Source organism: Monodon monoceros, unplaced genomic scaffold (assembly GCF_005190385.1).
Source record: "Monodon monoceros isolate NGI ecotype Baffin Bay Population unplaced genomic scaffold, NGI_Narwhal_1 Super_Scaffold_9, whole genome shotgun sequence".
Lineage (NCBI taxonomy): Eukaryota > Metazoa > Chordata > Mammalia > Artiodactyla > Monodontidae > Monodon > Monodon monoceros.
Genome location: NW_021703786.1, coordinates 38,400,359 through 38,415,983, shown reverse-complemented (window position 1 = coordinate 38,415,983; position 15,625 = coordinate 38,400,359). Strand labels below are relative to the sequence as shown.

Here is a 15,625-nt window from a genome sequence, read left to right as displayed (position 1 = left end):
TGGTGGGGCTGGCTTGGGGAGGGGGCTGGAGTTGGGGAGCAGCGCTGAGGGCAGAGGTGCTCGGAGGTGAAGGAGGGGCTTCTGTGATTTCTGGGAGGTCGCAGTGCCCGGAAGGAAAAGGTTTGTGCCTCCATGCTTCTCGTGAGGTGGTTCCCTTCTCGCCTGAGAAATGTGTGTGGCCACGAACGAATGAATGTGTGTGTGTGTGTGGGGGTGGCGTTGGGGGGACAGTGGCCCCAGAACAGCCGCCCCCCCGGCCTGCCCCATCCTGGGCTACAAAGGGGCAGCGCTCATCTGTCCACTGGAGGGGAGCCTGGCTTCCCAAACACCAGCCCTTGGCCTCCCACAGCCCCTGTCCAAGTGGCCCGGGCAGGCGGCAGTGCTGAGGCCTGGCGTCCCCAAGAAAGCTCATCCCCTGGTCCCCATGTCCCTCCCGGCTCAGCCAGCTTGTTGAGGGCCGTGCGTCCCTCTGCACCAGCCACCAGGGGGCGCAGAAGAGCCACCCAGGCTGCGGCTCTCACTGCCCCGCCCCCCGCAGAACCCCTGAGGCCGGGACTGTGCAGTGGCCCAGTGGTCGTGTTGCTGAGGACGGCCCCCACCCCACCTCAGGGCGCCAGGGAGCCAATAAGGCCGGCCCATCTTCCTGGCCCAGCTGGCCAGGCCGGCCCGGTCAGCTCTCCACTCTGCCTCCAGGGCCTGCCCCGCCAAGGCCAGGAGTGCCCTTCTGCCACTGCCTCTGCCAGTGCCCAGGGTCCAAGCACAGGAATGCAGCCAGCTCCCTGCCTTTCACTCGGGGCGCCTGGCCTGCCTCCTGTTTTCAACATTTCTACCTGCAGCAGGCAGGCTGCTCCTCGTGTGCCCTGCTCGATGGGGTGATGCAGGGAGCAGGGTTCGTGTGGGCCGTGTGTGTGTGTGTGTGTGTGTGCGCCTGTCTGTGGGTGTGTCTTTGTATCTGTGTGCACACACACTTATATGCATCTTCAGGCCTGTACTTCGGGTTATGGTGTTCCATATCCTAAACAGTGCTGCCCTGGAAATGAAACCTGGGCCAAGGGAGAAATTAAGAACACGGTAAAGGAGAAAAAACTGTGTAGCCACACCTTCACGGTACAGCCACGTCAGTAGTTCTAACTTTAAATACTTTCATCATTTAGAAAAGGCAATCTCCCCAAATTCATCATTCACATTAAGAGCTTGGAAAAAGAACGCCACAGGTAACTGAGGAGGAAAAAGATAATAAGAAGTAGAGATGATTGTGCAAAAGCTGGTTCTGTGAAGCCACCCCTCAGTGACCCTGAGAGCCTAGGCGGAGGGCAGCCCCGGCCGGCCTTCTGCGGCCCCAGGGGCATGGGAACAGGGGTTCAAGTGCATGTTACCCTCTTGGGGTCCCTGTTACTAAACGCCTCTTCTTTTATCCAGGAGGTAAGGGCATGTTTGGGGGGGTGGGCCGCTGGGTCCCAGCTCCTCAGGTGATGGGGCACCAGCTCTGACAGTGGCTTTTCTGTTTCCATGACATGTGCTATTGGCTTCTTTACCACGGGTCTTGCTGTGACTTTCCTTTCTGGGACTTTTCTGTCCTCGGCCCAGAAGAGAGGTAAAGGTGGGGACTCTGACCTGGAGCCCATAGACAGCTGGCTCATAGCCCAAGGAATGGTGAGAGGTCACCAGCCGCGCTGAGCCCCTTGTCCCCCCACCACCACCACCCTCGGCGCTTCCCTCTGTCTTCTCGCGGGTGCCCAGTCTTCCCCTCCTGTCTGTCTCCTTAAGCTGCAGACTTCCAGCCCCAGAAACTCCATCTCTGGTTTTCTGTGGAGGTCCGGGCGTTTGCAGGAGTGAGGGGAGGGCCCTTTCCCTCCTTCTACCGTTTCTGGAGCTCTGGGCAGTATTCACTTTTCCAGGATGAGCACAAGTTACTGTGGCCTCTGCTTGGGAGGGGATGTTTCTGAGAGGACAGGCTCAAAGCATCTGACTGGGCAGAGAACGCCGCCCAGCCTGTGAATGGGGCAGTCTAGGCCGATGGGGTTTCGTCCTGTAATTGTTTGTGCCCACTGTGTCCCCCGGAAGGATCTGAGACCTCCTAAAGAAACACAAACGCTACTGGAACGGAATAAGAAGATGTGGGGATCATACACGCAGTCAGCCTCAGAAGTAGGGTGTCCATGGCTCCAAGACCCGGCAGGATCCCTCCTGCCTCGTGATCAGGTGGCCCCGAGTCTGTGCACAGAGAGGTCACTTGCTGCAGGCTGCCTGCGTTGCAGGGACGATTTCACCTCTGAGACCGGGGTCTGTGCATGGTGGAGCCTGAGCGGGAGACCTAGACACACCAGGAGAAAGCCGAACTGATCCCTTGGGGCCGGGCCAGCCTGGGGCCAGGGGAGGGCTCTTCAGGCTGGGCCAGCATGCCCGAGCCTGCGGGCAGTACAGGGTCACCTGCCTAAGCAAGTGTGACTAGGTCTCAAGGACACGGGCCAAAGGGCTGTCAGAGCCGGGGGCCAGGGTGTCTGCCCGCCCAGCTGGGAGCTGGCGACCCAGCACAGCCGCACTCGGGGGGCCGTCTCCCTCCACCTGCCGGCAGCCTGTCCTGCTTGCTGCACCGGACCCCAAGGCCATTCTTAGGGACATGGGCTAGCCTGGCCCCTTGTTTGCTTCTGTGGGGACAAGCAGGGGCTCTGGCCCACACGTGCGGGTGGCCTTAGAGCAGCACTCCTGGAGACCATGTCCACTCCACTGTCCAAATTGGGAGGATCCAGCCGTGTGTCCTTGTGCCTATTAGTCCTGCAAAAAATGATACTGCCCACACAGCCGCCCCGCGTGTGGCTTGGTAGCCGGTGGTGGTACCCACCCCTGCCCGGCCCCACCTAGAGCTCCAGTCTCCGACTTCAGAAACAAGCCCGACTAACAGCTAACCCTGTGTCTCACCTGCCCTACTGCAGTGTTTTGTTTTGTTTTCTTTTAAACAGCGTATATTAATTGCTTTGCCTCATTTCCCATAGCATAGAAACCCTGAGTCTTTCCAAACCTGCCAAGTACAAATTCTTTACTTGGAAACTTTTTGTACTATTGAGCGAAACCAAAGGGCCTGTAGACTGAGCCTCAGGTTGGGGAGGTGGCAGGAGGACTGTCGGGGGGCAACAGCCCCTGGAAGCATTGCACCCGAGCACAGCACTTGGTCCGGCCGCGTTGGAAATGGTGCAGGTTTCCTTGCGGGGAGGCATGTCGGGCATCCAGGTCCAGCACCAGGCCTGTTACCGTGGAGGAGAGCCCCAAGAACCTTCTCGAGCAGCCTGCCCGGGGACGGCGGTGCTCTTGCCTCTCCCGGCGGCGGTCGGAGGCCTGTCACCCACACGCAGGGTGCAGCCAGGATAGGTGAAAGAGTATGACTCGCAGCAGGAACCCAAGGAGGTTAGAGAAAAGTCTGCCGCTGTCCAAGCCCAGGCTTGGGGCGGGGACCCCTACGCAGACCAGGCGGCGCCCTTCCCCTTTGAGCCGGTGACCCTCCCACCCACACGCAGGGCTGCCCGTCTGAGCCCAGGCTGGCCCACCCCTGCCACGTCCACGGCTGCCCTCCGCATCCAGCGCCTCAGCCAGCCAGCCCCGTCCGGCCGTCCTCGGAGCTAGGGAGTTTGGGCAGCTGGTCTGTATCCGAGGGTGTACCCACACGCGCTCCCTTTATTTTTTTCTCGTTGCATCTGTTTCCCTTTCTGTCTCCTTCCTCCAACTCACACTCTGGCAGCCCCCTTGCCCGGAGGTGCTCACCCCAGGGCGTGTGAGAGCCCAGGTCGCTCAGGGTGAGAATGCTGAGGCCTCTCTGGCCTGGGGATGTGCCCGCAGCTGGAGCGGTGACAGAGCAGCTCCTGTTTGCAGGGCAGCGCAAGTGTCTACTGTGTCTGAAGCACCTGGTTTTGGGGCAGCTTTGCCGTGCTCCTGGCGCCGTGCTCCCCCATCGATTCCCAGGCAGGCGGCTCGCGAGCCCAGGCTGCGTCCAGCCTGGCAGGGCGGCCCATCCCCCCGTCACGTGAGCTATCCTGTCACCCACACCCGACTCCACGTGATGCACGCCCTCGGCCAGCGCCTCTCAGTCAGGGCTCAGGCCCCACGGCTCCGGCATCCCTGGGTTTCTGAGTTAGAAACGGAAGCACCCGACTAGAACTGAAGGGCTCTGGGGTCGTGAGTGGCGGAAGACATCGCCCCGTTTCACAGACGAGGCTGAGGCCCCAAACCTGGGGCTTCTTGGGGCCCCGGAGGTGGGGAGCTCCTGGAAGGGAGCAAGTCCACCCCTGACTTGTGGGTGGCGGGCTTGTTTTGAGGGGTGAGGAGCTTCTCACTTGTCAGTGTTTATTTTCTGAGCATGCTGGCTCTCAAGATCTGTCCAGAGGAGAAAACTGAGGCTCTATCCCTGGCCCCGAGGGACCAATTCTGAACAGTAACCAAAAAGTTACGAGCAAAATCTGAAAGCCTAAGGCGCATGACAACTTAGTGTCTTTTTTCAAGCTTTGCGACCCGAGGAATCCCCACTCCTCCTGGGCGGGCCGAGGCTGGTGGGTGTCAGGGGCGCCCCCCCTGCTCCGGCAGCTGGGGTTGGCGGGTTTCTCCCTGGAGACACACTGACTTCCCACGCTTGGTCCTGGGGATTTGGCGGTGTGGCACGAGTCCTCCCCGAGGCTGGGCGTTCTGGCTTAGAAGCATCATGATAACGAAAATTGGCATCTCCTGTCATGGGAACGTGTTGGGCAGAAGCCCCGTCAGCAGGCGTAAGACTGGCCGGTCGCACCCTGGACGCCGCTGGTCCCTGCTCCGTGGGGAGGGAAGTCGGCTCCAGGTGCTGCCAGCAGCCCCTTTGCGTCCTGCCCGGAGGGAGGACCATGTGTTCCTTGTCACCATGAGTCATTTCAGGGTGGTTTGAACTCCTTGGTATTTTTTCATTTCAACATTCTTGAGTCCCCAGTAGGTCAAAGAAATTAAATGGCAACATAGGCAGAATCTCCCTCATCTGATCGAGGTTGGCCTGAGCCTCTCTGAGACACATGTGGAAGCCAGAGGAGGGTCTGCGGGCCCGGGCTGTGTGACATTGGGGTGAACCCAGCTACAGACAGTGCAGGCAGTCTCTCTAGAAATAGCGAGCTTGTGAGTCCCAGGAGGTACCTCCCAGACCCAGCCAAGGTGAGGATGCAGGTCGCCTCGGTCAAGGGCCATCCTCTCGTTTATCTAGTCCGGGAGCCAACATTTCATTAACGTGGCTTCGAAGGGGTTAAAGGTTCCTTTTCCTTCTTATCATATGATCATTTTATTATGTCTGACAGCAGCCTAAGTATTTCTAGCCAGATAGATTTTCAGGCCCTTGGCATGGGTGGCCCAGGCGTGGACAGGGCCCAGGCACCAGAGGGGTGCCCTCCTTTGCTCAGGACCCTGGTCCCCCCTCCCAACCGCTCCCCTGCTCCCCCCGCCCCCCGACTCCCCTGCTTTCAGTTGCACTTCTTTTCTTTTTTGCTGGGGCCACAGACAGCCATTGGAAGCTGGGAGGAAAGGGTGGGATGAGAGGAGGCTGCAGCATTCAGGCCGCTTCCTGATTTTTCCACCAAAGGGACACAAAGACAACCAAAGCCTGCGGTCCCTTTTGTCATCAAAGCCCTTGCTTTGGCCTGTGTCTGCTGGTGGAGGAATGTGCCGGGCTGCTGTGGGCCAGGCCACACCCAGGCCTGGGTGCCCTTCCCACTCAGAAATGCCCCAGGACACCATCCTTTCAGTGAGCGAGCCTGGACCACCTGCCCCCTGCCCCGCCCTGGGCGGACGGCCATGCGGCCGCCCCGTCCTGTCGGGGCCGGGACTGTCGCAGATGGAGGGGCTCCACACCGGCCTGCAGGCCGGCGCCCCAGGGCTGAGAGGCAGACACGCTAGTCAAAAAGTTATCCACTGAAGAACGCGTACTGCGCCTCCCTCCCCACCACATCGCGTCGCGTCCCGTCCCGTCCCCTCGCTAGCCCTGCTTCCTAGAGCTGCTGCTTCCCTCACCTGCCGTTTCCCACGTGGCTGCCTGCGTGCCTGCCCGCCTGCTGCGCCAGCGTGTTCTGCTCTGTGTACGTCTGGCTCCGTCGGGCTGCTTGGGTTGACGTGTCCGCTGTTCTGTCTCCCCTGCCTGGCCGCGGGCTGCCTGGCCGCTGCCTGCCGCTTCCATAGATCCCCGTGGTGCAGCCGTCTGTCATGGACGACATTGAGGTGTGGCTCAGGACCGACCTGGTGAGACTCGACTTTTCTATCTCGTGTGGGGAGTGGCGAGGCCCAGGTGCCTCTGAGGACAGGAGGCCTGGGGGCCGGCGCGGGCCGCTCCCTGGGGAGGTGGAGGAGGGGAGGCCGGGCAGGCGCCCCCGGGGTCCGCACCTGCTCGGCCTGGCCACACCACCCCCAAGACACACACTGACTTTTCCCAGTTACTGCGGTTTCAGGTGTGTGTGTGCTTGGGTTCTTTTGGTTTGGGGTTTTTGTACGCTTTTTAATTTATATTTTTATTTATTTATTTTTTGGTTTTCATTTTTTCCTTTTAATTGTGAAATATACCCAGAGACATTTTTTTCTTTTAATTGTGAAATTTACACAGACATGAGTTGGTGTTTGTTTTTTATTCACTCTCATTCCCCTTCCCCAGCATCTCCTGGTATCTTGGATTTAATGGTTCCAGGGACCATGTCTTTATCCCCAGAGATGGGCAGGAAGGTTAGGACATCGTGCAGCTGGCCAGGGCAGCCGGTCTCAGAGGGGAGGGCTGTGCTGGCTGGTCCCCCGCTGCCCCCTGCCAAGCACTCTCACCACCACCCCCAGCCCCCCACCCCCGGGGCTGGTGAAGAAATGCACCCTGGGAGGGGAGGTGTTTGTCCATGGTCACGGCTGGTGGGACTCTCCCCATGACCTGAGGACAACTCATCTCTTGCTTCTCGCTGCCTCCCCTCAGGACACCCCCCCAACTAGGACGGCAGACCTCAGCCCCCAGGACGGGCCTCCTGCCGCTCCAGGCCAGCCCCTAACGCCCCCCCACCAAAGCCGGGCTTCCCGGAGACTCGGGTGCCATGCCAGGGGAGGAGGGGCCCCCCATTACGCCTTTCCCAGGGAATGCCCGGAAAGAAACAGCTCCCATCGCAGAGCAGGCAGGCCGGGGTCCCCACCTCACGGGGGGCACCGCGCTCGAGGGCCAGGGAGCTCCCAGCCAGCCGCGCAGCAGGTCAGGGGCAGAGCCAGGAAGGAAGCCCGGGCCGTGTCTGCTTCCCCATCACTGTCTGTGCAGAGTTCCCAGTGGCCCCCACGTTCCGCACAGAATTGACCCCCCAGAGCCTCCCCAGTGACAGCATCGGGGCGCAGGAGGACGCTGCCAGAGCGCCGCAGGGTCCGGCCCCGTGCTTCCAGGCCCCACGCGGTTCCCAGCTGCTGGTGTGGCCGTGACCTCCCAGCGCCCTGTGGCTGCCCGCGAGGGGACGCCCAGTGGAGGAGCGCCCGGGGCCCTGGCTGCCTGAGGCGCAGCCTCCTCCTGGCCGCCCTGCAGGCCTGCCCCGCGGCTCAGCCGGAGAACGAACCTGTACCTTTTAGAATTTTTGCTTTCTGACCCTTCTGGGGGATCAAAACCTAGAACCTGCTATTTTTGTTTTTACTTTTTAAAAACAAAGTTTCTGTGTCTCTGATAAGACGAGAGCAGTGCTTTGCTCTTACAGAACTTGGGGGGACGGGAAGTAGGAAGTTTTGCTCGGGTGCCGCCCCGGGGTGGCCGAGGGCGGGAGCGGCAGCAGGGCGGGCGGGTCCTAATGCCCCCTCTCTGCTCTCCCACAGAAGGGCGACGACCTGGAGGAGGGCGTCACGAGCGAAGGTAGGCCTGCCCCCACACCCCGCTGCTGCTGTGCCCGCCCCAGGCTCTGGGAGCCCCCCCGCCCCCCGCCGTGCCGCCTGGGCGGGCCTCCCCCGCGGGCTCCCGCGCTGTGTCCCGCCCAGGCCTTGTGTGATGCGGGAGGAGCTGCAGCTGGTGACCAGTTTGCCCCCGCCAGATGCCCAGTGCAGCTGAAGCAAGACACATGCCATGCAGTCAGCAGGGCACGCAGGGAACCCCTGGGCCTGGCACCCTGTGGCCGCACAGCTGGGCCCTCTACAGGCACAGAGCCCTGCTTGGTGGGTGTGGGGGGGGTTCCCTGCCAAGTTCAAGGAGGAATTCACTCCTCCAGCTCCCCCTGCCCTGCCTTCTATGCTGATCTGCATGATGGAAAAGCTCCAAGTCAGTGGTGGGGCAGGAATCCTAACTGGCACCCCCCAGCCCCCCACCCCCCCACCCCGCCGGCTTGTGGCAGGCTTCCCGCTTGCCCTGGTGATGGCGGAGGAGGAAAGGGGGCGGTGCTCTGTGGGGAGCAGGTGGGCGTGGCTGTTGGAGCCTCAGTGCCGCTGAGCCCTTACCAATCCCGGCCGGCCTTGTTTTGTGTTGTAGAGTTCGATAAATTCCTTGAAGAAAGGGCCAAAGCTGCCGAAATGGTTCCCAACCTCCCCTCTCCCCCAGCGGAGGCTCCGGCCCCGGCCTCAAATCCCTCCAGCAGGAAGAAGCCGGAGCAGTCAGAGGACGCCCTCTTTGCCCTGTGAGCTGTCCTGTGGTTGGGCCCCCCCACGGCAGGTCACCTCTAGCTCCCCCCATCCACACCAGGCACTGGCCACTCTTCCCATCCCCAGCCCCCACCTGGTCCTGCGCTGCTGTGTCTCCATGGAAACGCCACTGTGTTTGCTCCCAGGCCTCCTGCTAGTCAGGACCAGCTTTAGCCACCCTCTCTGTGGGCGGCGGGACAGCGTTGCTGTAGCCACAGCCCCTCAACTTCTGCTCTTCCTGCCCACCAGCTCCCTCTGCCTGTTTCTTCCCAGGAAGAGCCCACAGCTGGTCCAGCACCAGGCAGGGCAGTCCCTTTGGGTCTGTTCCTGAGCAGTTCCTCTGGTCACCTGCACACAGAGAAGGGGCTCAGGCCCCAGCCCCTTGCCCGGCGTGCCCCTGCCCAGCACAGCGGGCCTCTCCTGCCCTCCCGTGACCCCCTGTGCCCCAGAAAGGGCAGGTCTGCACCTGCGGGCTTGGTCGCCCTCCCCGGACTGCTGCTGCCTGATGAGTGTCGGCACTTTAGAAGGCTCTGTGGATGCCCACGGGTGGCGTCTCTCACCTGCCATCTGCTTGACCCTTTCTTCATACTCAGCTGCTAGCCCAGACCCACGTCCAACCTGGCTCAGTAGCCGAGCCTGGGACCAAGGGGTCCCCCGCGGGCCTGCATGCTCCTGGTGTGGGCAGAGCCATGGGCTGTCAGGAGGGCAGCTCGCAACCCTGGCCGGTCAGCTCTTGCAGAGATAACACTACTGTCTCCAAGCTGCCCCTGTGCACCACAGGCCCTGTGGCCGCCCCACCTGTGGAGGGGCCTGCACAGTGAGGGCTGGCTCTGGCCAGCTTGGGAGAGCTTTGCACGTTGGTGAATGTGCTTCGGCCTGGTCTGGGGCAGCCTCCACGCCTCTGCCTCCAGGGCCCAGCAGCAGGCGGTGTTTCACCCCAGGCGAGATCCCAGTGACCGAAGGCCCCTGCACTTTACTGGGCGGGGCCTCAGCCTCCCCTGCAGACTGTCCTGAAGCCTGATCTCCTCCCACCCCACACCCGGCGCCCAAGCAACCTAGGAGGGGCTGCTGACACCCACTCCTGTCTTGGGTCCTTGCTGGTATCTCGGGCCGTGGGCAGGGCACTAGCCGCTCGGCCCAAGCCCGGTCCAGCCTGAGCCGCCCTGTGCTGTGGCCCAGAAGAGCGAACGCACTGCTGCCGCGGCTTCCACCAGCCTGTGAGCCCTGGTCCAGGTCAGCGTTCCAGCATGCGCTGCCTGGGCGTAGGGGCAAGGCCTGGCCGGGCCACCTGGTGGGCCTGGCCCGCGGTGTGGTCAGCCCTTCCCACCTGGCAGCCCAAGCAGGGAGAAGAGGCCGGGCCTGACACAGGCCGGGATCAGTGCCGCCGTGGGATCCAGCGGGAGCGTTTAGGACAGGGCTGGAGGGCTGTGTGGGGCACCGGCAGGAGCAGGTGTGGGGGAAAGCGGGGTGCTGCCCGTCTGGGACCCACACCCAGCCTGGCACCCTCACCCAGCTTGGCACCCTGCAGCTTCCTCTGGAGAGGAGGCCTGGGGTCCGGCTGGGGCTGTCACACTCCAGTTCCTCAGAGGGCGCTCAGGAAGTCCCCACCACGGAGCTGGGCCAGCCTGCCTGCACCCCGCCCAGCCCCGACCCTCAGACAGCTGCACCCCTCTCCTCGGCGTTTCCAAGGGCGAGGCCCCGAGGCCGGCGTGGATGCTGAGCGTGTGAAGTTGGCCGACTTGAGCTGCACAGAAGGTGGCTGAGTGGCCCGGTTGTCCCTGGCAACCCTAGCTGGTATCCCCGGGCCTTGGGCGCAGCCTGGGGAGCGTGTCTGTGTGGGGGCGGGGGACAGTGGGCCTCAGGTGGTCAGTCCAACGGGAGTTGCAGCAGCCAGGCCCAGCGTCCGCTGAGGGAGGAGCCGGCCTCCCACCCGGCGAAGCAGGGAGCCCAGGGGTCTCCCGATGGAGAGTGAAGTGGAGACGTACCTGCCCAGGGAGGCCCCCGCAAAGCCGCCCCCCAGCTCCAGCTGCTTAGCCAGGCACAGCTGAGAGAGGTGGGGCCGCCAGGGCGGCAGGTGGTGGTGGCCTCGCTGGCCGTCCCAGCTGGAGCTGACCGTCTGCTCGCCCATCAGGTCACAGCAGCCTGACCCAGCCATAGGCCGGCCTGGGAAGCAGGTGCCCAGGGCGGTGCTGCTCTACCCTTCCTGTCCTGAGCCCTAGGAGCCCTGGGCCCCTCCCACTGGCTCCCTTCCGCCTGGGGGGCACGGCGCTCAGGAAGGGAAGCTGGCCGGAGCCTTCCGCCCTGGGGAGTGGGACCCCCCGAGCCAGCAGCCTCTCCACCAGTGTTAGACATCACAGATACAGTATGTACTTAATTACACTACATTATTGCTGGGATTCCTTATAAGCACTAATTATACCTGATTATAGGTTAAAATATTTATTTTGTCAAGATATTTTCTTGGGGATGTGTTTAACCTTTCCTGTGCTGTGTGCTGAGATGTGAAAACTAACCCTCTCCTCCTGCCTTCCTGGCCAGTGGGCAGCAGCTAATGGCACTAAGTGCAGTGTGACCCGGGCACCGGCGGGCCTTTGGCCAGCCTGCCCCAGAGCGGCCCCTGCCCGGGACCGCCAGGCACCGTGCAGGCCGACCGGCCCAGGTGACACGTGAGCAACTGGCTTATGAGCACGCGCGGGACAAGGGCCGCGGAGCTGCAGCGGCTCGTCGCTGGCCGGGCCAGAGGGCAAGGTGGCCGTCTGTCCTCCTGTCTCTCTGTCAGCCCCCTCAGTGTGAGCGACCGTGCTGTCTGCCCTGGGCCACGCTGCCTTGGCTCGCTGCCCTCTCCCTCCTTACCCAGGGTCCAGAGCAAGGGGCCTGGGGAGGTGTGAGGCCTGGGCCTTCCCTCAAAGCCCCAGTGGGGAGAGGGGACCGGTGGCAGCAGACGCCCAGACTCGGCTCTTCCCGTCCCTTCCTGCTGCCACAGCCCCGCTTGCCTCCGCACGCTTCTAACTCAGTCCAGCCCAGCCTTCCGGAGGGTCCGAGGGGGCTGTGGGCTGGCGAAGGGGAAGCACCGTGGAGGGCGGCGGTGCTCTGCACTGGCTGCCGCCAGGGCCGGGCCCCTCCCCCGTCCCCGACGTGGGCAGAGCCGGCTTCGCCACCCGGGCTGAGCGTGTGCACCCAGAAGACGTCCGGTGGCCCCCGCCTCTCCCAGTGCCCTGCTCCAGCCCGTGCTGTCCCTGGGGCACCCTGGGAACAGCTGTCAACCCCGGAGTCTCACTGCATCTCTCCAGGCACTCCTGGAGGAAGGGGGTGGGGTGGGGTGGATATTTATTTCCTCGAGTTTGCACTTGACTTGTGAGGGTTCTCAGGTTTGTTGTCCGGCGTCCCCCAGCCTGGCGGTCCGTCACCGTCTCTGCCGGCAGACTCCTGTCTCTAGAGGGGAGTCAGCGACACCAGAGCGTCTGTCCACCCACTGGCTCTCCTTCCAGACATGTCTGTCTAGTTTGGGATCTTGCATGTAAAATACTCCACAATAAACAAACAGACTGTTGCTGTGTGATCTCTGTCAAGTCGGCGGTGACTGTCCAGAGGGCCAGCCAGATCTGACCGCCTGCTTTCTCTAGGGAGCGGCGGAGTGGGCCCTGCTGGAGGGAGCAGGCAGGGAAGCTCGCCACCACACGCGGCCCCGGGCCTCGAGCAGCCCCTACCCTGGAAGGCCCCTCCCACCCCTTGCCTGTCCCTGCTTGGCCACCCTGGGGCACAGCCTGCTTTGGGGGCTTCGGTTGGAGCGGCTGTAAACCTGCCACAGCCTGCCTGACAGCTCAGACCAGGGGCCGGGGTTCTTCTTCCATCTCTTACTGGGTCCCAGGAGCATCCAGGCCTGAGCCACCTCAGCGCCCTCCGCTGGGTTCCCCGAGCGTGGCTGGCTGCTGGATTGGAGAGCCACTGCTCCCCTTTTCTGGAACAGCTTTACTGAGATGTAGTTCACGCAACATGAATTCACCCATTTAAAGTGTATGATTAGGGACTTCCCTGGTGGCACAGTGATTAAGAATCTGCCTGCCAATGCAGGGGACACGGGTTGGAGCCCTGGTCCGGGAAGATCCCACATGCCGCAGAGCAACAAAGCCCGTGCGCCACAACTACTGAGCCTGCGCTCTAGAGCCCGTGAGCTGCAACTACTGAGCCTGCGTGCCACAACTACCGAAGCCCTCGTGCCACAACTGCTGAGCCCACAAGCCACAACTACTGAGCCCACGTGCCACAACTACTGAAGCCCTTGCACCTAGCGCCTGTGCTCTGCAACAAGAGAAGCCATCGCCATGAGAAGCTCGCGCACCTCAACGAAGAGTAGCCCCCGCTCGCCACAACCAGAGAAAAGCCCGCGTGCAGCAATGAAGACCCAACGCAGCCAGTAAATAAATAAATTAATAAAATAAAATAAAATAGAGAAGCCACCGCCATGAGAAGCCCACGCACCGCAGCGAAGAGTAGCCCCCTGCTCGCCACAACCAGAGAAAAGCCTGCGTGCACCAACGAAGACCCAACGCAGCCAATAAATAAATAAATAAATAAATAAAATAAAATAAGTAGGAGAAGCCACTGCCATGAGAAGCCCGTGCACCGCAGCAAAGAGTAGCCCCCCGCTCGCCACAACCAGAGAAAAGCCCGCATGCAGCAGCGAAGGCCCAACGCAGCCAAAAATAAATAAATTTATAAAAATAATAAAGTGTATGATCAGGTAGTTTTTAGCAACATTCAGAGTTGTGCGACCCTCACCACAATCAATTTTAGAGCATCTTCATCACCCCCAAAGGAACCCCCTACTCTTTAGCCGTTACCCCCCTCAGCCCCCTATCCCTTTTAAAAAGGGTTCGCGTCTCCTCTCCTGTGCTGGGAGCTGGGCGCTGCTGCAGGCGGCGGTCCTCTGGGAAGCAGGCCTCTCCCTGAGGCTCAGGGGCCGTGGGGGGGGCCTACGCCTTCTCCAGGTGGCTTAGGGGAGGTGGGGAGCCCTTTAATCTCTTCACCTCCCAGGGTTCAAGGATGCACCTCCGGTGGGATGGACTCATCAAGCCCCCAGGTGAGCCTGGAATAAACGCAGAGACATCTGCCCACGTCACATGTGCAGGTGAGAAGACCGAGGCCCGGACGTTTGCCTGGGATCAGCAGCAGAACCCGCTCAAGCTCAGCCCTTGGGCCTCCCAGACCAGGGCCGTGGAGGAGCGGGCAGGGAGAGCACTGTCTCCGTCGCCATGGCCAGCAAGGGAACCGCCCCCCGCCCCCCACACCAGGCCTTCTGGGAGGGCAGCTCAGGAGGGGGCTGCCATGCCTGCTGATAGGAGACTGGGGCCATGTTCAGACCTCCGCCAGCTCAGGTGGGCCTCAGTTGGAGTGAGATAGAGGCTCTGTGCCGGGGGGAGTCTGGGAGCGGCCTCCGAAGTGTGGGCCCCCATCCCTGTGAATGGAAGGCATGTCCCCTGTGCAAGGCGCTGTGTCCCTGACCCGTGCAGAGTGAGTTGGCCCTGAGACTGCATCGTGGACTTGCCACGATGCCACGGGCTTTAGCCTGTGTTCCTGAGAGCCTGCGGGGTGCCTGGTCCTGCCCTCGGGGAGCTCGCAGCCTGTCCAGTTCCCAGAATCAAGGACACTTTGCAGCCAGGAAGCCCTGGAGCCCTCTTCCAGGGCCTGCAGGGCAGGGAGGCCTTGGGGGAGCAGCCAGAGATTGGGGAGACGGGGGCAGTGTGGGAGCACCATGGGTCTGCTCATGGCTCATGGCCCCCTGCCTGCCAGTCCCCCACTGAAACACCTGAGGAGGAGTCTTTCTACAACCACCCCTCTTGCAAGGAAAGGTTCTCTTTGGGGTCCTGAGGGGCCAGGGTGGGCAGACAAGAGGACTTGAACAGGCACGACTCACCCAGAAATACGGTTTGCTGCAGAGGAGCCCCTGCCATCTCTTGCTGGGTGGACTTCAGGGGGTCTGTGCAGGGGGTCCAGGCCCTCAGCACCAGGGAGTCCATGGGACGTGCCATTCCCTCCCCATCCCCGCCTGGGGCTGCAGGCCTGGGGCAGGTCCCTGAGCTCCTGATGATGTGAGAAATGGGGTCGTGGGTAGTTAACCCAATGCCTCCAGGGCCCTGCCTGGGTGGTTCCCGGGGATGGAGGGGACTGGGGAAGCTCACAGGCCATTGTAGCCTGCTGTTGCCAGATTGTTCCATTTTTCAAGAAAAGCCAGGAATCCAGCCTTCAGGTGAAATGTACATTTGACAGTGGACTCAAAATCAGAACCCGTGTATACTTGGATGTGGCCCATGGGTGTCAGCTGGTGCCTCACTCTCCATGTCTGTAAGGCCCACCCCTCACTGTGCTGCAGACCTCGGGGTTCAAGCAGCTCTTCTGTGGAGGGTTTACTGCCAGAGAGGCTCAGAGAGAGCTAGAAATGACTTGCACAGTGCACAGTAGAGGGCAAGCTGGCATGAGAACACAAGGTCATCTAGGACCAGAATCATCCATGTCAAGGGCCATGTGGTTCCATTATGTCTGATGCGGGAGTGGGGGGAACCCAAGGCTCCCTGCTGGTTCTGTGCAGCCTCGGCCACAGCTGGGCAGGTCCCAGCTCGGCTGCTGCAGAATGAAGGACAAACGGGCAGGTGGGTGGCACGGGGTCTCCAGGAGTGGGGAGGGGTCTCGGTAGCCTGTGAAGCTACGCCCAGTGCCGGCAGCCCTGGCAACTCCTGTGCCTGCCCCGCCACCCATCCCTGAGCTCGGGCAGCGAGGACATGGCTTGGCCCTGCCCGCGCTGGACACCTGCCCAAACGGCTCTGAACCCACAGAAGATGCCCCTGCGCCTCTCGGACGCCCGGGGCAGAAGTGAGCCCGGCCTCACAGCTGGCACACGGGGCCGGGTGGGCCGCGGACCGGGGACCGGGCGGGACGCCGGCTCTGAGCCGGGCCGGGCCGCAGGGCGGGGCGGGGTGTCCGGGTCGGTCAGGCGGCGCACGTGATCCGGCCGCCGGGAGCCGGGCGC

General features: G+C 62.2%; 1 protein-coding gene across 10 annotated transcripts in view; it reads left to right on the top strand.

The window, feature by feature from the left end:
* TOM1L2 (target of myb1 like 2 membrane trafficking protein) overlaps window positions 1-12,628 on the top strand; it is an 83,578-nt gene extending 70,950 nt beyond the window's left edge. For 3 of the 10 annotated variants that reach the window (XR_003792089.1, XR_003792088.1, XR_003792090.1), the window contains 2 exons: window positions 6,175-7,846; window positions 8,453-12,628. Coding sequence is in view for 6 of the 10 variants with exons in the window: in XM_029213268.1 (XP_029069101.1) it covers window positions 1,588-1,653; window positions 6,175-6,234; window positions 7,810-7,846; window positions 8,453-8,601 (312 nt within the window). In the remaining 4 variants the exon portion in view is untranslated. Of the gene's footprint in view, window positions 1-1,587; window positions 7,847-8,452 lie in introns of those variants that run through there. The other 7 variants (XM_029213268.1, XR_003792091.1, XM_029213262.1 and 4 more) reach the window with 7 other exon arrangements.
* Window positions 12,629-15,625: the final 2,997 nt, after the last annotated feature.